This window comes from Eretmochelys imbricata, chromosome 10 (assembly GCF_965152235.1).
Source record: "Eretmochelys imbricata isolate rEreImb1 chromosome 10, rEreImb1.hap1, whole genome shotgun sequence".
NCBI classification, from domain to species: Eukaryota; Metazoa; Chordata; order Testudines; family Cheloniidae; genus Eretmochelys; species Eretmochelys imbricata.
This window is the reverse complement of record NC_135581.1, coordinates 79,078,670-79,106,048: the sequence shown is the minus strand read 5'-3', so window position 1 is coordinate 79,106,048 and position 27,379 is coordinate 79,078,670. Positions and strand designations below refer to the sequence as shown.

The 27,379-nt window shown below is 43.3% G+C and overlaps 1 protein-coding gene across 1 annotated transcript in view; it reads left to right on the top strand.

Moving 5' to 3' along the window:
* MEGF11 (multiple EGF like domains 11) overlaps window positions 1-27,379 on the top strand; it is a 261,478-nt gene that overhangs the window by 119,053 nt on the left and 115,046 nt on the right. The window contains exons 3-6 of the mRNA XM_077828321.1: window positions 9,508-9,754; window positions 11,791-11,911; window positions 18,131-18,267; window positions 24,863-25,075. Of these exons, the coding sequence (XP_077684447.1) occupies window positions 9,508-9,754; window positions 11,791-11,911; window positions 18,131-18,267; window positions 24,863-25,075 (718 nt within the window). The remainder of the gene's footprint in view (window positions 1-9,507; window positions 9,755-11,790; window positions 11,912-18,130; window positions 18,268-24,862; window positions 25,076-27,379) is intronic.

Genomic DNA, 27,379 nt, shown 5'->3' with positions numbered 1-27,379 from the left:
GGTTGCGGGGCTGTCTGTAGGCAAGGACTGGCCTGTCTCCCAAGATTTGTGAGAATGTTGGGTCATCCTTTAGGATAGGTTGTAGATCCTTAATAATGCGTTGGAGGGGTTTTAGTTGGGGGCTGAAGGTGACGGCTAGTGGCGTTCTGTTACTTTCTTTGTTAGGCCTGTCCTGTAGTAGGTAACTTCTGGGAACTCTTCTGGCTCTGTCAATCTGTTTCTTTACTTCTGCAGGTGGGTATTGTAGTTGTAAGAAAGCTATTGATAAGTGAGTTCTTGCCAGACAGGATGCTATCAAACTAAGTTTCCTTTTACATCTTCTAGGCACTTCCCTTTCTCTGGAGGCGATAGGCATTATCAGGACAGGAGTGTATTCCTAACAGCCCAATAGCACCTTCTTTCAATGTGCCTAGTTTGGAATGTGAAGATGTGACCTTTCCCAGCTTATGGCTGCCTCTGTTGCTTAGCCAAAAGCCTTAGCCTAAGAACAGGACCTCAGACTGTCACAGTAAGAGAAGGACCTTACACTGGCAGACAGTGATTTTGATTCTTTCTTTTATACCTCTATAACTAGCTAAGTGATAAGAATACACCTAAATTCTTAGAGTATAGGCCTTTACAGGCAGGCCTGAATATCTATATCTTAACACATGCAAAAGTTAGGAAATGCCAGAATGTGGAAAAAATTGTCTGTGATCATGTGATTAAAGACTGCATCATCATGCATACACGAAAGGGGTTTGAATTAAGGTTGCACAGGCAACTTTAATTCTGGCACATCCTAACATTTGAGTGCTGGGCTTTGAAACCTTAATTCTTTTATGATAGTTTTTTGGGTGTAATATCATAACTTTTTTAAAAACTGAAAGAAACAGATATTCCATCATGTGGGAAACAAATTGACATCCACATGAGTCATCAACATGATTGGAATCTTTAGCTCCAGAGACCTCTGCCACTTGGGCGAATGAACTAATAGAAAGTTGTCATCCTCTATGTGGACCAGTCACTAGAGTGGGATGAGAGACACAGTTGCCCCGGGCTGCCAGGAGGAAGGAAAATTGCAAGGAAAGTCCTTTTAAGTCTCTGAAGTCCTTGACTACAGCATGCAGAGTGCAGGCAGTATTTTAGGAGAACCCGTTGCCAAACTATAACAAATGTATACTGAGCACAAGCAAACTACAATTTTTAAAGGTTTAAAACTGGATCAAATTTGGGTGGATTTTCACTGGGATTACTTAAAGCATATCAGTGACATCCGGGCAACTCCCTGCTAAATCTCAAACCCTTTCTCCAAAGCACAGAGGTGCTAGAGCTCCTCAGCAAAAGTTGTAAGACTTTTTTAACATGAGCAAAATAGTATATTTTCCCGGGCTTTCATCCTCTGAAACAGCAGAATCATTTCAGTTGAAATTATCCAAAAAAATTCATCCTGAGGCAGACACCTGGCATGGGAAATTTTAGGCTGAAGTGTTAAATTATGGCAGTGTTATAAACAAATGAAATCAGGGTCTTATAGTGGAAAGTGATGGAGACTCTTAACTATAGGCAGTGGTACCAGTTCTGCCTATAATTCGTAGGTCCATAGATTCCAAGGCCAGAAGGGACTATTGTGATCACGTAGTCTGACCTCCTTTGTAACATGGCCCATAGAATTTCCCCAAAATAATTCCTAGAGCACATCTCTTAGAAAAACATCCAATTTTGATCTCAAAATTTCCAGTAATGGAGAAATCACCATGACCCCTTGGAAATTGTTCCAGTGGTTATTTGCCCTCACCATTAAATATTTATGCCTTATTTCCAGTCTGAATTTGTCTAGCTTCAACTCCCAGCCATTGAATTATGTTATACCTTTCTCTGCTAGTCTGAAGAGCCCATTATCAAGTATTTATTTTCCCATGTAGATAATTATAAACTGTAATCAAGTCACCCTTTAACCTTCTCTTTGTTTAAGAGAAATAGATTGAGCTCCTTTAGTCTCCAGCTTTAAGGCTTGTATTCTAATCCTTTAATCATTCTCATGGCTCTCTGAACCCTCTGTAATTTATCAAAAAGAACAGGAGGACTTGTGGCACCTTAGAGACTAACCAATTTATTTGAGCATAAGCTTTCGTGAGCTACAGCTCACTTCATCGGATGCATTCTGTGTTTTCCAGTAGTGGTCGCACCAGTGCCAAATACGGAGGTAAAATAAATAATCTCTCTGGTCCTACTTGAGATTACCCTGTTTATGCATCCCAGGATTGCATTCGCGCTTTTGTCCACCGTGTCTGGGAGCTCATGTGCAGCTGATTAACAACCACAACCCCCAAATCTTTTTGCGGGTCACTGTTTTCCAGGAAAGAGGCCCCCACTTTACTAAACAATCTAGACCATCCTCTTCATTATTTACCACTCCTCCAATTTATGCATCATCTCCAAACTTTCAGTGATGATTTTTTGTTTTCTTCCAGGTCATTCATAAAAATGATAAATAGCATAGGGCCAAGAACTGATCGCTGCAGAACCCCACTAGAAATCCACCTGCTTGATGATGATTCCCCATTTACAGTTATATTTTTAGACCAATCAGTGGGCCAGCTTTGAATCCATATAATATGTGCCATGTTAATTTTATAGCAAATAGTAAAATTATTTTATTTTCTAGGTTTTTGTTAGTCAAAATGTTCTTAGGTATCAAGTCCAACACCTTACAGAAGTTAATTATGTTAACAACTGTTGCATTTACCAACCAATACCCTTCTGATAATCAAAGACAATCTTTGTAACAGTGTATTAAAATATAGTTTTTAATATCCCAATGTTCCAATATATCTTTTATCTACAGAAACTCAATGTGTTAACTTCTTTAATGGTTGTAATAGCTTTCTGTCCTGTAGGGATTGAGCAATGTCTCTCAACATGCAGTTTATCATCGCTATCTTGATAGTGTTGGGAATAAGCAATTAAACCATTGTTTCAATAGTGCATCTTTATCCATCTGTATTCTCTAGAAATCTGACATTTAGACCTGGTTCTCCATTATTTTGCCATCGCATAGTTTTGATGTTTCTGCCCCTGAGCTTTTGTGCAAAATTCTCTGAAAGGGTCTTCTGAAGTTGTGATTATTTTGAGGACAGCTGTGATTTGTAAGGCAAGTGTAGGAAGCTGTTAGGATAAGCAGTCTTCTGGGTTTAGATTCAAGCAGATCAGAAAGAGATTTGTATCCTGCTGGCTCTTTCCTTTAAAACAGATGTTGATGTGACTTTTAATGTTCATTAACATGAGGAATTAATAGAACTGGCCGGAGCCAAGTGCATGGTAGTGTGAACTGCCTTTGTGACCCCAAGGATTCCCCTTTCCTGCATTCTATTCCAGTCCTGGGCATCTCTTGCCAACTGTGCTAAATTGTGCCAAACTGAATGGTGTGGTTATAACATGGGTAAATGTCAGCTAGGTACAAGAATGTGACCAGAACATATTTTCACTCTTGACCCAGTACAGGATTTGCAAAGCTAGTGGATTATTTTAACTCTTTGCTTCTGGTATCCTGAAATGGGCTATTTTAGGTTTTACTGCTGTCTCTTCATGTTTGTTAGTGGCTTTGGGTCATGTGTTCCAGACTCAGTGTCATATAGAGATGTGCAATCATGTCCTAACACAGAGTTAAAGACAAATATAGAACTAAATTCAGCACTAATTATACCCATGTAGTCCTATTAACTACAGTAATGTTGCAGGTATACAGTTATATTAAGGGCAGAAACTCTTTGTGGTTTCAAAAAAATGCATTAAATAACTCATGATAATCCTGCTTTACGGGCACCTTCTCATCTCAGATTCAGGTCGTTTTGTTTGATTTGTTATATATCCTCTTAACAAGGCTAGTGTTTTATTTAAACATTCCCAATTGAATTTAGAAGTATTCCAGAATAGTGGTAATTGGCTAAAATCTGCTCTTGGTTACCCTGGTGTTAATCTGGAGTACATTCCTTGCAGGTAATGGAGTAACTTCAGATTGACATCAGCATAACTGACATCCGAATTTGGCCCTTTTTTCTTACACTGAGATAAGGATACCTACGTTACTTTTCTCTGCTTTACCTCTGATAGCATGTCGATAAGATTCTGTTGATTGTCCGCACATAGGATATGAATATGGTGACTATATTAAAAAAAACTAGAACCCGCCATGCATATAAGATTATGATAGAGCTCAAATAATCACAGCCCTTCACAGTGCAGGTCGTGCTGCTGGTGCTATATAGGGTGTCTTTTTCATATGAATAGTGTATCTAGAGTGTGATGGAAATGCACCACAAGGGCACTAATAACGGTCTCTCATTGGCATAAGTCGTTTGATGAGTGGCATAGTTTCCTTGGAACTCATTTTATTTATCCGCTCAATTTTTAGACCTCTCTGTTTGCTTCATCTTTGTCCAACTTGTGCTGCCATGCTAAATTCTCAGTAGATCTACTCATCCTGAACACAGTGGCTCAGTAATCATGCATGGAGGAGAATACAGTTGTTCCGGGTGAATGGGTTTCTCAAACATGTTCCTGTTGGGTGTGTATTGTGAAACTAAACTGACAGTGGAAGAACAGAATTTGGTGATATGATAATACATGCCAGAGTAGCTCTCAGAACCCAGTGCACGATATAATTAGCATGCACTTTCACTAGGCCTGATATTTTGTATTATATTAGAACCGTGTGTTTTGCAGAGGCATGACTTGCTCACCTGTAGATTTATAATGTGCAGACATCTCTGATTACACTTACGCACCCCACCTCGTCCTTTACGTAGCTATTTACCCTTTTATTGTTGGCAATTAGTCTATGGTGGTATCTCTGCGAGAGAGGAAGCGAGTGAATACATTTGCCAAGGAATGTTGGCACATGACCTGCAATATGGCTGCTCTCATTAATACAGCCTTTCCCTGGAGAGTGCTATACATTTCACATCTCTCTCTCTCTCACTCACACTCACTCTCTCACTCACACACACACTCTCACACCCCTCCCTGACATCACCGCTCCCAGTTGGCTCTCTTATTGATGTTGCGGTTCCAGTCTCTACATCATTTTGACATTTTAAATAGCGTTTAGAGTATAGCTTCTGTGTAAGCTTCAATTATTCTCCTACTCTCGTGTTGTTGCTATTATTATTTGTCTATTACAGTAGAGCGTAGAGCAGTGGTTCTCAACCTGTTTACCATTATAAGCCACGTAGGCAGCATTCTGTGTGTTATGTGGGCTGCATTCATGCTATATATATACTACCTCTAAAGCCCTGAGATGTCACATGGGCTGCAGCTGTGAGTTGATTGGACCACAAGCAGCCTGCAGGTTGAGAACCACTGGCCTAGAGGCTCCATCAGGACCAGGGCTAAACTGTGCCAGGCCTACACGATGTTTGACAGAAAGATTTAAAAATGACAGCTCTCTGCCCCAACGATCTTACAGCCCAGAGGCTTAAGTCCGTGTGATGCTGAGTGCTCTGAACTCCATCATCCTCACCTGGGATTGAGTCCACGCAATGGGAGATGAGGCCATTTACACTGGTTTCACAGATATCCGAATCTGGAGCCACTATTGGGACATAAATTAGGATTTCACACACTAAATTCCATGGGAAAAGGTTATTTTTTGGTTAAGGTTTCATCTGCTTCTAGTGTTTTATTCTCCAACTTGAACTGCTAGACCCTGATCCTGAAACCACTTACACAGATGAATAATTTTACACACATGGGTAGTCATGGTAAGCACAGTGGAACTACTCAGACGTAAATATTTGCAGGATCTAGGCTTAAGTATATAAGCTCTTTGGGGGAAAGACTGTACCTTTACATTTGTCTGTATAGTGCTTAGCACAGTGGGGGTCCTGGAAACTATTGCAATATAAATATTATATAATATAAAATAAAGTCCCACGGCTAGATTCTGCTTTCAGACATAGAGGTGAAAATCCGGGGTGACCCAATGTAAGTCTTTTATATTGATGTCCCTGGAACCAGAATCTGGTCCACAAACCCCAATTTTTATTTTTATTTTACAATGATCCATCTAGCAACGACACAGTTTGTCACAACGGTTTATGGCTTTAAGTGAGGAGTAAACAACAGGAATGGATACAATTTTGAGCGAGAAAGATCCAACTTTCATGTTAAATTGCTCAGACATTAAACCTGGAGGAGATGGATGCAATGAAAATACAAAATGCTTTGTATAAAATCCCCACAACACTTCTGAATACAATAAGCTGATACTCCTCTAACACTCATTTTTCAACAGCACAGTGGTACTGTGTTCACCTGCTTTACCTCTGTTATAGGCCTTCATCCAGCTCTCACTGAAGTTAGTGGAAAGACTCCTAGGCATTATCTAGACCAGGGGTGGCCAACCTCTGGCTCCGGAGCCACATGCGGCTCTTTGTAGAGGCACCGATTCTGGGGCTGGAGCTATAGGCGCCAACTTTCCAATGGGCTGGGGGATGCTCACTGCTGAACCTCTGGCTCTGCCCCTTCCCCTTCCACCCCTTCTCGCCCCCTCCCCTGAGCCTGCCGTGTCCTCGCTCCTCCCCCTCTGCCCTAGAGCCTCCTGCATGCCATGAAACAGCTGATCAGGAGGTGCAGGGTGGGAGGGGGAGGCGCAGCTCGACGAGGCTGCCGCTGGGCTGGAGGTGCTGGGAACGGGAGGGGGGGGGAGAGGGAGCTGATGGGGGGCTGCTGATGTATTACTCTGGCTCTTTGGCAATGCACATTGATAAATTCTGGCTCCTTCTCAGGCTCAGGTTGGCCACCCCTGATCTATACCATGAAAATTATCCTTTTCTGACAAGAGGCATCACCACTGAGGTGAACAGTGCTAAATGTAACCATAGGGATGGAACCAGAGACCTCTGGATCTAGACTTATGAACCTTTATTGCTTGAGATATAGGATTAGGTTTGCAAACTCAGAGGTAAGTAGTGGACTCATAAATGTCAGTACATGTTCTAGCCACTAGAGAGGGACAGAGAGTTACTAACTATAGGTTAACCATGTACTTTTTCAGAAATTGTGATTCAAACCTGCCTGTAGTTTCTGTAAAGTAGAAGAGGCTCCATCAACTTCAGCTGGAGTTGGATCTGGTCCCTGGGGCACTCTGAATGAGAAACAAATCTGGCCCCATCTTTTTTTTTTTTCTCCTCAGTGTTCTCCATGTGGAGTCTGCTGCCTTTTAAATCCTTATTTGTAGGTCTTCTTTTAAATACCTCCCAGTGAAATTCACATTCTCAATATCTGTTGTGTGCCAAGCTGTTTTATTTAATAGCAAGTTAAAACATTTTGGCTGGCTACCTTGAGCTAGGCATACCGAGTGGTGTAACGTGTGAGCACTGAGGCATTGTGTTTAAAAGCCTTTGGAAAATCCATCCAATGGCCAGCCAGTTTCCCACCCACTACAGGCCGGTTTTACTATCCGAATTTATTTAAATGTTACAGCCAGTCAGTGGAGTTGCTGCTCCTTCCTGGTGCACCCTGATCTTCCTTGTGAATAAAAACACCTGGGCATATTTAGTCTTGAGAGAAGAAGACTGAGCGGGGACCTGAGAATCTTCACATATGTGAAGGGCTGTTATAAAAAGGATCAGTTGTTCTCTGTGTCTACTGAAGGTAGGACAAGAAGTAACAGGCTTAATCCACAGCAAGGGAGATTTAGATTAAGTGTTAGAAAAAACTCTCTTAACTATAAATTTAGCCCTGGAATAGGTTTCCAAGGGAGATTGGGGAATCCCCATCTTCGGAAGTTTTTAAGAACAGGTTTGGTCTAGGTCAGTGGTTCTCAAACTAGGGCCGCCGCTTGTTCAGGGAAAGCCCCTGGCAAGCCGGGCCGGTTTGTTTACCTGCCGCGTCTGCAGGTTCGGCCAGTCGTGGCTCCCACTGGCCGCGGTTCACCGCTCCAGGCCAACGGGGACTGCAGGAAGGGCAGCCAGCACATCCCTCGGCCTGCGCCGCTTCCCACAGCCCGCATTGGCTTGGAGCGGCGAACTGCGGCCAGTGGGAGCCGTGATCGGCCAAACCTGTGGATGCAGCAGGTAAACAAACTGGCCCGGCCCACCAGCGGCTTTCCCTGAACTAGCGGCGGCCCTAGTTTGAGAACCACTGGACTAGGTTTATTTAGTCCTGCCTCACTGTAGGACCTTGTGATTTCTTGAGATCCCTTCCAGTCCTACATTTCTGTGATTCTATGATTACAGTGTGGAGTGAGATTTGGCAAAGCTAGAGAAAGAGAGAAATTTGAAATAAACGTTTAAATAAAATGGGCACATCTAAACGTTAAGTAATATCACAGTGGTGTTTCAGGGACCAATCTGGACTAGCCACTGTATAAACATAGACACTTTCCCTGCCCCTCCAGCTTACATACAATACTTTTCTTAATGCTTCACGAGATTCTCACTCTCACACACTCGCTCTCTCGCGCTCTCTCTCTCGATAATACTTAGTCCTGCCTTGAATGCAGGGGACTGCACTAGATGATCTCTCGACGTCCCTTCCAGTTCTGTGATTCTAATTCAATACATGTGAACAGAGAGATTTGTATTCTCAGACCATTTTACACTGCTACCTGCAACTTTGGTAAGCATCGTCCCTGTTGTACACCTAAGGGAACTGAGTCAGAGCAATAAAGTGACTTGCACAAGGCAGAGCGAGAATTAGGCCAAAGTTCCTCACGCCCTGTCCTGTGCTCAGGTCGCTAGGCCATGCACGTCTCTCCATGCAGCATGTAGGTGTATAGTCAATGAGATAAATTTGTGCCTGGAACAGGTAGCTCTACCTCTTTTTGAAGCCAGTGGAGTTGTGCCTTCTCCCAGGTTGATTTTGGCCTTTTATGCTTTTGTTCAATACAGGGTTTTCTTTTTAAAAAAAAAAATTGAAGATCAGCAGTGCTGGTTGAATAATGTATCTTCCTCTTCACCCTGGCTGAAGTTCCTCATTCCAAGCCACTAATACGCAACTTTCCAGAAACAAAAGCACAAAAATTATCTATTTTTCGTTGGAGAGACTCCACCTCTGATGGAAGCTATTTGAAGAGTAGAGTAGACCTTGTGGTTTGTAGGACGAGTGGCTTTACATTTACATTTTGAAGTCTTGCAACAGCAGTACGAAGCATGTGTAGCTTGACTTCAGTGCAGCCAGGATTTCAGCCTATACCTCTAATTCCACCCTGGGTTTGCTCCTTCCAGCTTTCTCAGGCATACTGGGAGAGAGGCTATTAAAAGATTTAGGTTCTAATCCTGCAAAGCACTTAACAGTGTGCTTTTAATTTTAAGCCCAGGATTACTCCCGTGTGGTACTCATGTGCAAAAGTACCTTGCTGGACCAGGGCCTTAGTTAAACAAGCGTTAAGACCTTTGTGTAAGTGCCTGATGTTAACCATGCCTTTTTTCTATGCTTGCCAGACTAAGCATCAAAGGATGGAATGAGACTCTATGAATGCACTCACCTAATCAACTCAGTAAATGAACGTGTCTCTTACAGGTTGTGATAGTGATCACTGGGGGCCGCATTGTAGCAACCGCTGCCAATGCCAGAATGAGGCTCTGTGCAACCCTATCACTGGAGCCTGTGTCTGTGCAGATGGGTACCAAGGATGGCGCTGTGAAGAGCTCTGTGACCCTGGGACTTACGGAAAGGGCTGCCAGTTTAAATGCCAGTGCCAAAATGGAGCAACCTGTGACCATAAAACAGGAGAATGTCATTGTGCTCCCGGATACGCAGGGGTATTGTAAGTTCAATGACAGGCATATTTTACTGCGCATCACTTAATAGCTTTGCTTGGACCCCTCTTAGTGCAGTGCATGTTTGATAAAATATACACAATCGATACATTATACTTTTTACTCTCTAGAAACCAGGTAACAGGATTTATGGGAGACCGAACAAAGGAGCACTGTTTATCACTGCTAATTACAGCTGTCAACACGTGGAAATCAAATTTTAGTCTAAAGAGAGATTAAAAATTCAGGAGATTTACCTGTGAGTAAAATTACTGTAGCTGTGGTATGAATATGAGAATCAAACCATAGTACTGTACTTACAAGCAATCAGATATACATGTTTAGCAATCCAATGCAGTAGCAAACGGGACTCCTTTTCTCTGACTTCCAATATAACTGAGGAAGAATTAAAGATAACTCTATCGGCTTAGTATCTAGGGGGCAAATTTCTAGCGCTGTGACTCCCGTTAACTGTGACAAGAATCATGTAGCTAAATCTCCATATCCCACACTGAAAGTTTACGAGTTAGATTCACCAAATCTGCATATTAATTTTAGGGCAGCTGAGCAATAGCTTCTTGTTTAAAATTGCCGACAGTGTAATGTCAGTTCTCATTAGAGTTCGTGCAGTAGTTTCAGAAGTAATTATGCTTTTCAAAATTATTTAAAGGAAAGAGGAGAATTTTCTGGGGGGAGAGGTGTTTTGTTCACTGAGGCCTGCTTACGGCTTTTTGAAAATCTATGGCAAATGCCCTCCTTTTTTTTTTGTATGCAGGGTAGTTGTAGCTGTGTCAGTCCCAGGATATTAGAGACAAGGTGGGTGAGGTAATACCTGTTATTGGATCAACTTCTGTTGGTGAGGGAGACAAGCTTTTGAGATGCAAAGAGTGCTTCTTCAGTCCCATTGACACTGATGCAGACCTGAAGAAGAGCTCCTTGTGGCTCGAAAGCTGGTCTCTCTCACCAACAGAAGTTGGTCCAATAACCGATATTACCTCACCCACCTTGTCTTGCTCTCTTCTTGAAAAAATGTATTCATTCATTTATTTATTTAGTTATTTATTGGGGTAATCTAGCATTGCCTGTGGGCCAGTATGAAGGAAAGAATGCTTATGCCTAGATAGAAAATAAAGACTGTATTAACCTGTACCAATAAATTGTGTCCCTTTAAATATTTTACTATGTACCTGATTTCCTTACAATATTATGAACTCAATCTTATAAGCACTTACTACCAAAGGTTCTGCTTACTGTTGAGTAATCCCGTCCACTCACAGCAGTAAAGTGTTTGCAGGATCAGCTACTAATATGTTGCATGAGCATCTCTATTTGGAGGAATAGTCTGTTTTTTGCTTGTGAGGAGCCTAATCTGTTAAAACTGGTAATCTGAGAAAGCAGCAGCCAAATGTGGTGAAAAGCACCCAGGTGCAGAGAGCTAGCACAGGCCTATTTGGGTCACTTCAGTATCATGAAAGCCATCCAGTCCTTGCATTGACCTCAGGAGGCATTGGATGACAATTTCAGGGCTCAGGTGGCCCTGTGCCTGCCCTCTGCACCGGGGGGGAATTACATTTGACATTTTGTAATAATTTTGGAAGAACAAAACACTTACTGTTTTTCAGCATTTTAATCCTGTTTTATTTTGTTTGATGCTTGTTTTATTGCTGCATCGCGTAATTAAGCTTTAAAGGCTGGATCCTGCAACCTGATGTGCATGAGTTGTCTTTACTCACGGGAGCAGTTCGGCTGAGGCTGGCGGGACTTCATGCGCGAGTAAAGAGTACACACGTGAACTAGGCTTGCAGGACTGGCTCCTCAGAACACAAACACAGCATCTTGTAGGAACTTAAATGTTGGAAATTTTGGTTAATTAATTTTTTCTATTGACATTGCCCATTGAAACTCACTGAGCCACTGATGATTTGCCTAAGAGCTCCCATGAGGCTGTGTGGTGTGGATTTGACCGTTTCTTGTTAATGTTTGCTTTTAAAGTGATCACCTGTGTTTTGTTCCCCCCACCCCACCCCACTTGCCCCCCACCAAGCTGTGAAGAGCACTGCCCTCCAGGCAGTCATGGAGCTCAGTGTGAATTGCGCTGCCCATGCCAGAATGGGGGAGTCTGTCACCATATCACCGGCGAGTGCTCCTGTCCGCCTGGATGGATGGTATGTAACAAGTTACGACTCGCTACACCTGTAGATCTTTGTTTATATTTACTTTGAAAGTACATTATCATTTACTTACTCACCGTCGATACCTTGGGCTCCCTCTGTCTGCTCTTGGTATCCGCCTGCTGATTCTTGTCCTAAGCTTTGACTGTAAACACGTTGCAGGGGGGCCCATCTTTTCCGTATGTTCACGTACAGCACTTACCGCAGTGGGGCCCCAAGGCACTGCTGCGGTGCAGTGAACACATAAGAGACTGTGACTAGCCTCAATATACCTGTACTGGGGAGTGAGGAGGAATAAGGTTCCTCCACCCCCCTATGGATCCTCCCCACGTCATGGCTGAACGTGGGGAGAGCAGTGGCAGCACGCTCTATGCGGCTTTCTGAGCAGCTGGGTCTGGAATGGGCAGAGAGGGGTAAGGAGCGGGCAGAAGCTTGGCTCCCCCCCACTCAAGTGCTGAGCAGCCTCTGTGAGTTACAATTCCTCCTTGCGCCTTCTCTTGGGGTAGTGCAGCTACCTGCAACCCTTACGGAGAATGCTGAGCAAATGCCGAACGCTGTGGTGTTTTCATAACAGGAGAGGGAGAAGGTGGGAGAACAGCCGTGGCTCTGAAAGCCAACACTACAGAGAATAGGCACAGCATCGCGGGGCCACGGAGATAGGGTCAGTGCTACCGTCCTTACTCAGGCATAATTCCCATTGATTTTAATAGGAGTTTTGCCTGCGTGAAACAGTTGGCCCCGAGAGAGCAAATTACCCTCCGCTTTCATTTTGTGTCAAGAAAGCAAGACCAAACATTTTAAAAATCCTTAACTTTATCAATAATGTGATAATTAACTCTCTACGGATTTGTCAAATCTCCCAGGCCTGCACACCGTTCAACTGCGCTTCGTTACCTGGCACTTTGCCAGTATTAGCAATTAGTTTCTTGGCAGTCCTGCCGGAATTGAATGGAAAACAATGCCTGTGATTTTTCGAATTCCTGGTACGCTATAAAGATCATCACACATTACAATTTGATGAGGACCTAATTCCACCTGGGAAGTGTGGGAGTGAGAGAGGACTTTGTATTCCTCTAGCTCTTTAAAATACCTCCACGTGCGCGCTCGGAAGAGGGAGAATTGTACCGCATATCCTGTGTATGGAATGATAAATGGAGAGTAGGGCGCTCAGTTCCTTCCTCTGATACACAAATAAGCATCTTCCATTGCCCAGAATGATGTCCAGGTGCCGCTTCCTTGTTTTTCTAGGTGCACCGTTATGCTATGACAAATAGCCCGGTCCTTAACGGTGTCCTCATTGTCAGCAATCACAAGCTTGCAGGGGAACAGAACTTGTGTTTGGATCCAAACACTGAAATATAGTGATCTAAATGTCTCTGTGGTGTAACTCTATTGAAGTCAGCGGAATTAAACCAGGGATGGATTTGATTCAAGAGATTTTTTTTCACCCCCTCTCCCAGTAATAGGAATCTGCCAACAGACTGAGTGCAAAATCATTGCCTGTGTAAAACAGTGCACCTTCACTGATTTCAGTGGGATTGAACCAGCTTACGCCACAAGGAATTTGGCCCCAAAGAGGTTTAAAAAAGCCTCGTTGCCTGGAAGATAAACTTTGGTTTGCAAGAGAGTTGAATTAGCTTGTCAAAGACACTTTGATCATGGTGCTAGGGCCAGATAAGATATTTTCCTCAAGATTCTGGTGGCAGGTTGTAAGCTATCACAGGAGGATAGAGATGCATGAGCAAACCATCCCTTCACAGACTTTTCAACATAAGCCTTTCTCTATGTTAAGAACTCCAAGTGGATCTCTCTCATAAGACACTCATTGCCAAAGTGAGTGGTGACACAGTGATGACTCGAAGCTGGTCCAAAAAAACCCAGCAGTGTTCATACAGGGTAAGTCACCCTCATTTGGCATTCAGTGGGTGAGCAAAAGACCGTTCCTCCCTGAGGGGTGCGTAGCTAACAGATGAAGCAGGCAACCCCATTGTTTTCCTCAGGCTGGCAGGCGGTGCTGCCACACTGCAGTTCCCCGATAGTTGATTAGTAAAAAGAAATGAGCATCAGTATGTCATCCAGAGATTTTTTTTTCCCTGCCACTAGTGCTCCTCTAATATTTGTATTTCACATACCAGCGTTTTTGAGAATCTAAATTGTCTTACTGGACTCCTCCTTTTCTGCTGTCTGGGCAGGAGACCTTTTCTCGCGGAGTGGAAATGTCACTAAAGAAAAACAAGAATGTAAAGGAAGACCAGAAAGTTTTAGAAGTCTTTTAAGGTGCAAAGTGGGCCCTAAAGCAGAGCGCTACACCAATGATACTGCTGAGCTGGTGCAGCTATTTGTTCTGTCCCATTTGCGCTGTGCAACTTGAAGCTTAGAATTTTCTCTGCAATACTCAGTGGCCCAGAGGGACTTTCCTGACAACTGTTGTTGGCTGCTTAGTCTCCAGAGAAAAACCTGGAGTTAACAATTGATGTGTTTGAACTGAGCATAACTAAAAATTGAAGTGAGAGATCAAGTATTCTGGGGGAAGAAACTGAAATGATAAGCAGAAGAATTCAGCTTGTAAATGTTGGGATTTTAAATTTAAAGGGACTCTCCAGGGTTTTCATGAAAGGCTGAAAATCCAATGCCTAGAGAAAAAGCAACTAATTCCTTTCTCTTGCTGGGAGTTTTAACTCCTGGCACGTGCCGTGGTTTGTGCAGCCAGACACAGGTGGGCAATAAATGGGCAGGAGAGATGGGGCTGCTAAATTGTGTTCATTTTCTTTTATACTATTGATAGTCTTTCTCTGACAACTGGATGTTTACTTGCAGAGGATACTTCAGACTGTCTCTGCGTGTGTGTGTGTGTACTGGAGTTACACTGCACGTGTGAGAGAGAGAATTCTCCTTGGATTTATACGACTGTAAATTTACTCCAATTTTATAGTTCCTGGGACCTGCCACTACTCCCCCACTGCACTTTCTGTCCTCTCCTGGGCTGCAGACCATGGGAGTTATTAATGACAGCTTTGCTTCCTTAGGAGCTGTGGTAGCTGGGGGACTAGGCACCAAATTGAAAGGGTAAAAGTGGCCTAGAGAGGTAGTCTCTGATTTCCCCTTGGATCTGCCTCCCTTAGAGGCTGTTTCTTCTACTCCTCAAGCTGCTTTGTAAAACCCTTTCCTGTGAAGGGGGAATCCGACAGAAATACAGTGAGTAACAATAACTCAAAGTTTTATGTTGAGTATTTATTTCCCCATGTTTTTCACCAGGACAGCATGCAGCCTATTGTATGAAGTATTACACTAGAAGAGTGGCTTCTAATGCTAAAATGTATTGGGCATTTTTCACTCCAGTGGATGTGGGTGTTGGTTGGTGGGTGCTTTCGCCTCCATCTCAGCCATGTGCAGGTTTCTTTTTGTTGTTGTGGTTTTTGTAAAATGAAATAAACGAAGGGGTGGGAATTTTTCTCCACTGCAAAATTGTGATAATGCTGGGAAACTGTATTAAAGGCAGAAGCCCAAGAGTTTGGGGTCTTAAAAAATAAACTTTGCTGTTAAGATGCGTAAACCACAAGAAACTTTGGTCTGACATTTGATCTTCCACAAAGGGGCGTTTTATATCCTCTTAGCACACATTAATGCAAAAAATTATGCCTAAAGATTTGTTTGGCTCTTGGGGATAGATCTCAGAGTACTACTTTGTCATTGTTTGTTGATAAAAATCCTGTTCTTTTTGAGACATGAAGTGAAAATGCATTTATTCAGATAAATGGATGCCTGCATTTCCAAATATATAGTATTGCTTATTACTCAAGCCTGGAGAGACATGTTTGTTACAGCGGAATCTGACTGGTCTTGAAATGAGGCCAAAATGTCTGTTTTCTAGCCAGGGAACCACCTATCATCAGGTTGAGAAAGACCTGAGGGATCTGGTTTATGGTTAGAGAGAGCGGGCAGTCTTTCCATTGGAGGTGTGTTGCTGTTACAGAACTTCCTAAGCTTTTGACATTGGGCCCCGGAAGAGGAGCTGAAACCAGGAATATCCTCATTTGTGATGCTCCATTTTTCGTTTTTGTGTAAGATTTATTCAATATGTGCTTTGTTCACAACTAGGAGCCCCTGGCACTTGGTTGGGGATATGAGACTTCACAGAGACACCCCCCCCCCCCCCCAAAAAAAAACAAAAGTTCAAGGGAAATCCCCTCACCTTTTCTGTCAAATGTTGTGTATTCAGGCAGTGACTCCAATACTTAAGGTCTCCCAGCACTTTCCACTGTAATACCCTGCCTCAGTTGCTTATAACTCTGTCCAACTTGAATGGTTTGGGCTGAAATTTTGCATGCTAGGTGTCCGCCTCAGGCTGAGGTTAAGGGAAAACCTGTTGTTTTGCCCATGTTAAAGTCTTACAACATTTTAGTTGTGGAGCTCTGGTGCTTCCAGGCTGTGGAGCAGGGGGTTGAACTTTGGCAGGGACATCACCCTGGAGTGACAGATGTGCCTTTAACCATCCCTGGGGAAACCCGCTCAAATTTGGCGAAGTTGTGAGCCTCTGAAAATCTCAGTTGGCACATGCTCAGTAGTGACTTATTAGCATTTGGCAGCTAGATTGTCCCAAGACGCAATCTACGCTGAGTATGTGCTATCCTAGGGCTACATGGGCGGATCAGGACTTTCACAGCAATTGCTCCTCCTGGCTGCCGGGAGGTGTCATGGTACTGGGCCCTGGAACCGTGAGCAGGGAGGCTCTCTGTCCTCGGCTTTCAGCTCTTCTGCTGCTACTGCCCTGGCAGCATAGAGAAGGAGGGAGGAGAAGAAGGGGCTGGGAGGAGCAGAGGGATGGGGGACCAGGACATGGAGCCAAGGGGACGGGATTGGCACTGGGATATGGAGGGCCAAAATGGGCCGTAGGTGGTGTATGAGCTTGCTGGTGGCCTGATGCCCCAGGGTGAGTTTCACCCAGTGTGAACAGCCAGTTGTTTGTTGAGTTGTGATGGGAATAACTGACTGTTGTTATTAGGTTTAAAACTTCCAAGTGAAAAGGGGCTGCAGGAGCATATTTTAAATGAACATGTTTTAGTTTATAGGCCGATGGGGTTTGTACATGATGCTCGTCCGTCTGTGCTGGATAATGCTCAGCCAGTCTAAAGGCTGGGAGTAGGTGTGCAGAGATACACTGAAGTGGCAGGCTGAGGGCTGTCCATAAATTACAGAATGCATTAGGGGGTGAGGTGGGTCCTTAATTGTGTGCATTTGTCTCTGGGTATGTCTTCACTACCCGCCGGATTGGTGGGCAGCAATCGATCCAGCAGGGATCGATTTAGCGCATCTAGACTAGACACGATAAATCGATCCCCAAGCGCTCCCGTCGACTCCCGTACTTCAGCTCGGCGAGAGGTGTAGACAGAGTCAATGGAGAGGGGGGCAGCGGCAGCAGTCGACTCACCACGGTAAGTCGATCTAAGTACGTCGACTTCGGCTACGTTATTCACGTAGGCTGAAGTTGCGTATCTTAGATCGATTCCCCTGCTAGTGTAGACCAGGCCTCAGTGTTACAGGAGGAGGGTGGATCTTGAAAATCACCAAAATACGTGGTACATCATTTATGGACAGCACCTTAAGTAGCCATTGCTTATGCAGGTTGATTCAGAGGGATCGTCCCCTGCAGAGGTCAAGGCTGGAGACTGCAGAGAAGGAAGTTGGGGCATGGCTCTATAGCCAGGCAGATGAACATCAGTGGGGAATCCAGTTATATCTCTGTGGATCTTGGTTTGTCTTTGCAGAGAGCTGCCAGGTAGATGTGCCTTACTTCACACGTTGGCATCAGTCTTGTCAGCAGGCCCCTATGTCATCACCCACATGGCAGCAGGGACGGAGCAGGTTACTTCTCGTGGTCATCGGGCACCTGCGGTAGTGATGGGCCTAGGCAGCCAGGCGGCCTCTTTGCCACCTGTCTGGCAGCTGTCTACTCCCCCTGCTGGTTTGCAGCCAGCATAGTGCCCCGGGTTAGAGGAGGAGGCACCTCTGTCTCAGTGCCTTGCTGAAGGGGAGGTGAGGGGCCAGGGGAAGGGAGTAGGATGGAACAGGAATCATGGAGCCGCCAGGGGTTGAAAGGCAAGACAGGCTGAAGCCAGGTGTAGCAAGACAGACAAAAAAATATACTAGCCACAAATAAAAGCTCAGAATGTTGCAACTCTTCACTGAAACCCTGCTCTTTCTGCACCTCCCTAGGGTTTTGTATGTGCAGAGCCATGCCCTTCTGGAACCTTTGGAATTAACTGCAGCCAGGATTGTCCATGCCATAACGGAGGACATTGTGATCATGTGACAGGAAAATGCCTGTGTACAGCTGGATATATGGGAGACAGGTAATAAAACCCATTGCTCTTCAATATTAATCTTAAACAATCTTGCTCTCTGGAGAACAGTGTGTTACATTTCTATTGCTGCAGTTAGGTGCCTCTTCCTACAGAGGTTCAGGCTCTATAAATATGCCTTTGTTATTATTTTCAGTGGCAGTGCTCACTGTTTACTGTTAGTTTTCTTTTTTTTACTGTACTCTTTTAAAAATTTAATGGATTAAATTAAATTTAGATATTTACAGCGACAAATTTAATAGAAAGCATTACATGTTTACAAGATATGTAAATGAACCATATTTATACAAATTAATATCCTCAAGAGTAAGCAATGCAGCAGTTTAATATGTCCCTCCTTTCCAATCTGGGTTGCTGCAGTCTCTGACACCAGCAAAAAGTGATAAATCCTCAACATTTATAAAGTAGAGGAGCAGCCTTAATATGATCAGAAAGGATGATATTGTTTTACAAGGCTGTCTTGGATTAAGCGACTTCATTGAAGTATATTCAGAGGGCCTGTACATCACTTAAGTCCATTTTAAGTGATAGCCCACTGAATTTTATCCCTAGTGCAGTGGTTCTCAAACAGGGGTATGTGGGGGACGCAGAGGTCTTCCAGGAGGTACATCAACTCATCTAGTATTTGCCGGGTTTTACAACAGGCTACATAAAAAGCACTAGCAAAGTTGTCACAAACTAAAATTTCATACAGACAATGACTTGTTTATACTGCTCTATAGACTATACACTGAAATGTTAGCACAACATTTATATTCCGGTTGATTTATTTTATAGTTCTATGGTAAAAGTGAGAACATCAGCAATGTTTCAGTAATAATGAGCTGTGACACTTGTATTTTTGTGTCTGATTTTGTAAGCAAGCAGTTTTTAAGTGAGGTGTAACTTGGGGGTATGCAAGACAAATCAGATGCCTGAAAGAGGTACAGTAGTCTGGAAAGGTTGAGAGCCCCTGCCCTAGTGCATAAGGAAGTTTAGAGTTTGTTGGAATGTCTTACTTCCTTTCGTCTTTATTTGTGTAACTGTCAGCTATTCAAAGGACACAAGCAAACCAGCCCTAAATGCTACACTTACATTTAGAAGGCCATTCTGCTGTGTCACAACCATGAGACTTCTGTTGAAATCACGTGTCTTCATATCACCGATGCCAGTATTTGCTTTGGGAAATATGTCAAATGGCAGCTGCAGCTAGGTAAAGCAGATGGAAGTAGAAGTCATTCTAGGGAACATTGCTTTAAGGAAAATCCCCAGTTATTACAGCAGCGCCCTTTACAAAGCTGGTGGTTGGGACCTCCATGGCACAAAGCCAGTGCCCCTTTAGTTTGGGGGAGCCTTTAAATGTCATGGCTAATCTTAGCTTTAACTTTCTTTTAATTATGGAGATAACTTTCCAATGAAAAGTGATCACCAGGGCTGAGTGTCTATCATGGTGATTGTGCCTGAAATCAGAAGCTCTTTGCATACTTAGCCTCAGCTACGAAGGACTGGTTTTGGGGCCTGTGCAGCCAATGGCTCTAGGGCCCCTGGTTTGCTAGTTGCAAGCCCTGGGTCTGTAGGAGACTCAACATTGCTAGAGCAGTCATGAGCTCCCAGCCAGCAGCCGACCTCTGGGCCAGTTCCTTCACTCTGTTCCCAGTACGGCCCCCAGCCACAAGGGGGGATGGTGCAGCAAAGGAGCCGGCATGAAGGGGTGAGAAATAAAGGGAACTGCCCCCCAACATGCACAGAGCTCATGCAGTAACAGGAGCAGAAACAGTCCCTTGTGGATTTGGAAGAGGAGACAGCAAGCAGCGGGCAAAGGAAGAAGGGATCGAGTTTGCCCATGCTCTTGGCAGCAGCTCATAGAGCCAGGGAACGGAAAGGGGGGAGCCTAGCAATGCGGGGAGGGACAGAGGAGGGTGCACAGGTTGAGCTTTAGAGGGCTAGCAGTGTAGTATGGGATGGAGAGTGGGAGAAAAGTTGCAGGCCTCATGGGCGAGAAAGGAAATAGAAGGTCTTTGAAGTGTGTGTGTGTGTGTGCGTGTGTGTGTAAATAAGAAGGATGTGGCCCCTGGAAGGAGGTGGGATCTCAGAGGAAAGAGAGAGAGGAAATAATAGGGGCCAACTGGAAGTGTAACAATGGAAAATGGGCAAGCAAGGGGGATAGAAAGGTGTGAATATGGGCCCCAATCCAATCAAAGCTTCTAAGTAAGTAGGGCCTGATGGAACTGCTCAGATGCTTACATGATTTGCTGGACTGGGGGCTGTGAGGAGCAAAATAGACACGGAGGACAGAAGAAGGGGGGTCACAAGAAGTGAGCGTATCCCAAAGGGAAGCAGAGAATAGGAGAAGAATAAGAGGAAAGGAGATTCATCTGTTTTCAAAGCCAATATGCATAGACTTTCACACTCAACTTCTCTAGCAGCAAGAGTGGCTGGGAGCAGCCTGACAATTCCCACCCCCTATTTAAGACTCCTCAGTTTAGATGAACCCTGCAAAGTTTTTGGGAAGCCCAAAAGAATTATCTTATCGGTGGATAAAATCCTGTCCCCACTGAAGTCATTGAAGAGTTTTGCGATTGACTTCAGGGAGGACATTGTTTCATCTGTAAACGTTTGTTCTTAAGATGGGTACACTTTTTACCTCTTCTTAACTACAGCTAGTTAATGGTAAATCTCCCATTCACTTTAATGGCAGCAGGAGCAGGCTCAATATTTAACAAACCTAAATTATTTTACCTATTAATGCTGTGATTTCACTCAGCTGGGACAACAGGACAAACAAGTCAGATTCATTTTCGGGCTATAGTCCATTTTGCTTTCCAGGTCTCATATATTATCATAATGCTACAATATACATTGCAGCCGCAGCAGGGGAATATTGTTTCCAAACAAAACAGTATTTTCTTTGACATTCTTTTAAAATCAGGAGAATATTTCTGTTAATATTAGATATTGTAAAATCATTTTTACTAGATTTTGATTATCTGCCGATGTCTCTTTTTAATTGTTTGTAAATAGCAATATACTGTTTGGAGTCCTGTAAGATACATAATGACATATAGTTAGATAAATATTTTGTGGACTTAACAAAGACAAAAAAGCCTGTAGAAGTGTAATTTTCACTTTTTGTTCACTCCCTGCTTTCTGGGAAGTGGGACCACACTACTTACCTACAGCAAATTGACAAGCACTATTGATAGTCCCAGATAGCTTTGTGCTGAACTAAAATGACTTAAGTGCCCATGTAAATGTCTGTATTGTAAATTATTTGAATGGAATAATAGCAAAAGCACATCTGGATGCTGGAAATAAAAGTATGAAAATTCTGTGGCTGACAACAGCAACAAAGTGAATCTAGCAGTTTAGCTGGGTTTTCCGTCTCGCCATTGAGCCGATAGATTGAATCTTAATAGGATAAATACTACATTTGTTATGAAAGAATAAGTAAACCTCTTCTCTTGCTTTGTTTGTATAAATATTTCATAGCTATGAAAACAGTGATCTCCACAGTTTTTAAGTGTATTTCAGATAACGTTGTTTGTTGTACAAAAATGTGATCCTTGTAAAGAAAACAGAGGCATCATTCTTCCATCAGAAACATTCCGAGCACTCATATTGGAAAATAATGTAGGTGCTTGTAATATTTTCTTCTGTTAAACAGGCTGTCTTATGTTTAATATTTTGTGAAATTGCTTCCATTAATTCTACAGGTGACAGCCATATTCTCCCAGCCCAAATAATTGTAGAACATATTAAAGTTCAGTAGAAATTATAATGCGAGTCTCCCCAGATAGGCAGAAAGCAATGTAAATTAAACAAGAAACACAACTAGGGCTTAGCAGCTCATTTTGTAATTTAATTGAGCAATGTATCTGGTTGTTAATGGTGTTATGGACACATTAGATTGATATGTTGCTAAGGAAGGATGTTTCAGTAGAAAGCTAATTCCTGCTGTGATTATCCTTATGTTCCAGAGGAATTGTTATTAGTATTCTTCTTATAAAATTCATTAGCAGTAGCTGCTTGATCTCCAAATAAATAAGTTGGTTAAATTGTTAGTAGAAAATGGCTAATTATGTAAATGGATTAAGTCGTCAATATTTCATTTCCAGATGCTTTTTTCCCTTCTATGTAATGCTTCATCTTCTATAAATATAGGATGATATAGTGCACCATCGACTGTGCATTCATCTTGTTGAGTACAGTAGACTCCTGCTCACTAGTAGAGCTGCATGTGGCAACGGAAACATAAGACATCTTAATGCATTCATTGCATTTCATTTGTTTTAAGTGTTTCAGTCCTATTCCCATGATTCTGTGTTGGCTATTACTCCGCAGTTGGACTGCACTGAGGACAGCAAAGCTAGCAGCCAATAGTTAGCTCAGGGTGACTCTTAGAGCTCATTCGCTGCCATTTTTTCCACATGTTCCTCTAACTTTGGCTCCCAAGTCTGAACTTGAACAATGCAACAACAGCCGTGGTGAAACAGGCTGCAATTAAATCACTAGCTGGGCTTTTTTACTTACTTTATTTGTTTTTAGTAAAACTGCAACCGTGATTTCTCTTCTTATGTATTGAGCGTGTTCATTTCAATTTGCTAGGCTTGCGTTGTACCTTAATCTTTTACATATTAACTCTCACATGCCAGCTGTGAAGTGACCTGCAAAAAGACATTTAACACTCACCTCTCTTCACTGTATTTACAGTATACATTTTAATCAATGCCTGGGGTTAAATTAATGCTGATAGGCTATTTCTAATATCTGGTATCCATGAGATAAGGGAATTGGGTTTTTAAACGAATAAAGCATAGCTGTGCTTCATGATGAATCTTGTAAACTGAGGTACTAATACCTTGTAAAATTTGGAAACCATCAAGCTTCACCAAGCATAGAAAGAGTTCCATTTTCTAGGACTTCTATTGGCCTTTTCAACTAGGAAATGGGATCTCTTGGATTGCTTTGCACAGCACTGTGAAACAGACTGTTCAGAATGTATTGGCCCAACATTTCATAAATCATCCAGTAGGGAAATATTTGAAATATAACAGGAAAGGGTGCTCAGATAAACAAATCTGTATATACTGTTATGGGGTTCTGTTTTTGTGTGTATCAAGTATTATAAATGTTGGTAATTCTGGAAAAGAAGCTACACTGAGGATGAAAACTGTCTGTCTGAGGTTTTGTGCTAGTAACCATCGCTGTAATGATAAATGAAAATAGGTTTTTAGGTTCAAACTACTGTAGCTAGACAGTACGTATTGTGACAGGATCAGGCCAGATGGCTACAGGAGAGTGATAGAAGGCAGATATATTAGCCCCAGGTTAAGTAGGTCCCTTTTCCCTGGGTAAGGTAACAGGGAAGGTTCCAGAACAATCAGGAACTTTCTGGAAACAATTAAGGCAGACAGGCTGATTAGAACACCTGCAGCCAATCAAGAAGCTGCTAGAATCAACTAAGGCAGGCTAATCAGGGCACCTGGGTTTAAAAAGGAGCTCACTTCAGTTTGTGGTGCGTGCGAGGAGCTGGGAGCAAGAAGTGCAAGAGACTGAGAGTGAGAAGGCGTACTATTGGAAGACTGAGAAGTACAAGCATTATCAGACATCAGGAGGAATGTCCTGTGGTGAGAATAAAGAAGGTGTTGGGAGGAGGCCATGGGGAAGAAGCCCAGGGAGTTGTAACTGTCACGCAGCTGTTACAGGAGCAACTGTAGACAGCTGCATTCCACAGGGCCCTGGCCTGGAACCCGGAGATTCCCCCCATCCCTCCATTCCCCCAACTCCCTACTTGATACAGGAGGAGTTGAACTGGACAGTGGGTTTCACCAGAGGGGAAGGTCTCTGGCCTGTTCCCCTATCCACTAGATGGATCAGCAGAGCCTGCGGGGATTGTGCTTCTTCCTTTCTCCATGCTGGCCAGCGAAGAGGCTAACTGAGTGAACGGCAGATTTGAGCCACGAAAGTGGCCAAACTGTGGGCTGCCATGAACGTCTGACGCAAGCAAATCCACCAATAAGCGCAGGACCCACCAAGGCAGGTGAGGAACTTTGTCACAATATGCAACCAGACAAGGGGCCAGATTCACTTTTGATATAAAACAGGTGCAAAAGCAGCATAAAAGGAAAATAAAATCATTCTTTGTTGTAGCACATTATGCTTAATTGATCATGCTTATTTTTCAGCCCTGATTAGCATTCCGAGTGTGTGGTACACATTTAAGGAAGTGTGTAGTGCTTTGAAAATGAGAAGAAAGCAAATATAGATGATTTTCTTTCAAGAAAGTAGCTAATTGTGTATCAAATTGTTCATGCTTTCTGAATGTAATTATTGAGGAAGTGATAGCGCAGTCACTTTGTTAACACTTGTGTAAATACTGTGAAATTTAACTGGACAGAGATTAAATACACTTTAGGTTAGCAGCAATTTACATGCTCAAGATAACACATCACCTCAATGATTTCATTTGTTCAGTACATTACTTAAATAAATGAGGTATGATTTTATGCTTAATATATCAGCCACAATATTCCCTTGGAAAAGTCATAAACGGACTAGCCTCTATTTAACATTTGGATTTCATCAGATCTCACATATTTCTTTGCAGGTGTCAAGAGGAGTGTCCTATTGGGACATATGGCTTTCAGTGCACTCAAAAATGTGACTGTCAAAATGGTGCAAAGTGTTACCACGTAAACGGAGCATGTATGTGCGACCCTGGGTTTAAAGGGATTCGTTGCCAAGAAAGAATGTGTCCAGAAGGGCTTTATGGCCTAAAATGCCACAAGAAATGTCCTTGTAATATTACCAACACTCTCAGGTATGTACGTCATACGTTCGACTAGGAGCGGGACTAATAGATACAAGTAAGAAAGCATTGAGGAAAAATCTGTATTTGACTCCATCCCTTTCTCCCAGCAGTTTTCCTTAGGGCCCAATCCAACTCCTGTGAATTATTTCTTTGATTTGAGTGACTACAGGAAATCTTAAGTCCCAGTTCAGCACAAGACTTAAGCCCTGGCCTAACTTTAGGAAGATGAGTAGTCCCACTGAAGTCCTGAACATTCTGACTTACGTCTCAGTCCTATAACCCTTACTCATATACTTGCGAGGATTACTTGCACAAGTAAAGGCTGTAATATGAGGCCCTTTATGGATATGCCTACCCATTTTATAGACATTGCAAACCATCTACATCATAGGCTGCAATTCCCACCATCTCTCGCAGATGAAAGGATGCCAACAACATGTTTTATTCATCGCCTAGAGCATCAGAAGGATAAAAGCTTTGCAAAGATTGGATGGATAACACCATGATACTGAGTAGGAGTACTTGATATTGAACTCTTCATTTTTAAATTTTCAGTAAAAATATTTTGTATTTTTTAAAAAAAGTCAGAAGTTCAAAAAACAGAGAGATTTTACTAACTTCCATCTCACAGACTCTGTTTATGACGTGGAATTTCTTGTTGAGTCTACGCACTCCAAACAGAGTTGCAAAATGAAACCTAATTTGCTTCATCTTATGTCTCATGGCAAATTACCTTGTTGAAAACACTTGAGGCAGATGTATAAATAGACGTAAATCAATATTCCCCAGTCACTCTCCAGCATTCTAATGAAGTCAACATTGTCAAAATAGACTTATCTCCCCTTCTCGTATGTGCCTATTTTTGCTCTTCATTTAGTACGTGTATATGTAAAATATTCAAGAAAATAATTATCAGGGAAGGGTACTTGAAATGGAATAAACCTCACTGAAAGGGTCAGATCTTAATTTTTTATTCCTTTTTGCTTCGTTTAAGACCCAATCCTGCGAGGTTCGGACCACTAAATTCATGCGAGATGCTGTGTGCCTGTCGTTCCCAATTGATTTCAGTGAAAGTTACTGAACACCTAGCAGGAAGTGCTCAGAATAGGGCTCTTCATCTGCCAGACTAACGCCATTGTATGTTGACACTTTTCTACCAGGCAACAATAGAACAGAATAATGTAGGAGCTTGGACTGTTAAATGAAAGGGATTTTTTTACTCTCCCTCCTGCTCTGATCCTGATTTCACATCCCTTACTGTTAAACGTTCACAGCCAGGCCAGGGTTTTGTAGGTTTCATAAAGAGATAGGGATAATTGATGTTCAAGCAAACATGCCCTTGGTAGGGACATTCTTCAATTTTAAACCAGACTGGTGGAGACCTGACTGCTGCTGCTGACCGACCTATCTTGCAGTCTGCTAAGACACAAATACTTACTCCTTAATTATATATGCAAGCAGCACATGTGGAATAGCTCAATTGTGAGTGTTAAGACTTTGCGACACTGAGATTTGGCACTTTTACTGTAGCAGCTATGGGTTACTTAAAACCTCCATCACTCTGAGCAGAGCAGCAATTACAGGTGCGCTCCCCAGTGAAATAGTTGCTTGCACTGTGTAGTTTGCCCCTAAGGAGACTCTGCACCTGCTAAGACCGGGCTCACAAGTATTTTATATAACATAATGGAAGCTACTGCCAGGAATAAGAGTGCTAGGCGTGTATAGCTGAGAGTTAGTCACCACGGGTTAAGGCTGGATCCTGATTCAGAGGAAGGCTGAGTGTAGTCATGAGACAGAACAGCCGGCAGAGGTGCAGGTCCACTTGATTGCTGTTGGCTCAGTTGCCGGCTGGAGTGGTCAGGGCTATCTCACTTGCGAGGAAGATGTGGGCAGCGGGTATCATAGTCCACGGGAGGCTAAGCCTCCCCTACTCCAGGCCCCTGCCCTCGCTTGCCCTCTCCCTTGAAGCTGGCAGGGGCTCAGTTCCAGCCCGCGGCCTGGAGCTAAGGGCTCAGGCCAGCGTCCGGGGTGGCTTGGGCCTGTGGACGGACTGGCTGGCAGCACAGTGCTCGGGACAGTGCTTGGGCCGGTCATCTGGCCAGCAGCCGAGGGGTTGGGCCAGCGCGGCTGCAGGGGTGGGGGCGGCTCAGGCAGAAGGGGCGGGGCAGGGGGCTAGCCTCGCCGAATAGGGAGTTCACCCACCTCCCATGGAGGAAGATGAAGGACTCAGCTAGGAGTGTAAGAAAGATGAGCACACTCTGAGGGAGTAGAAAGAAGATCCTTTTGGGGTGCCTGGTTGGGCTGGCTGGAAGA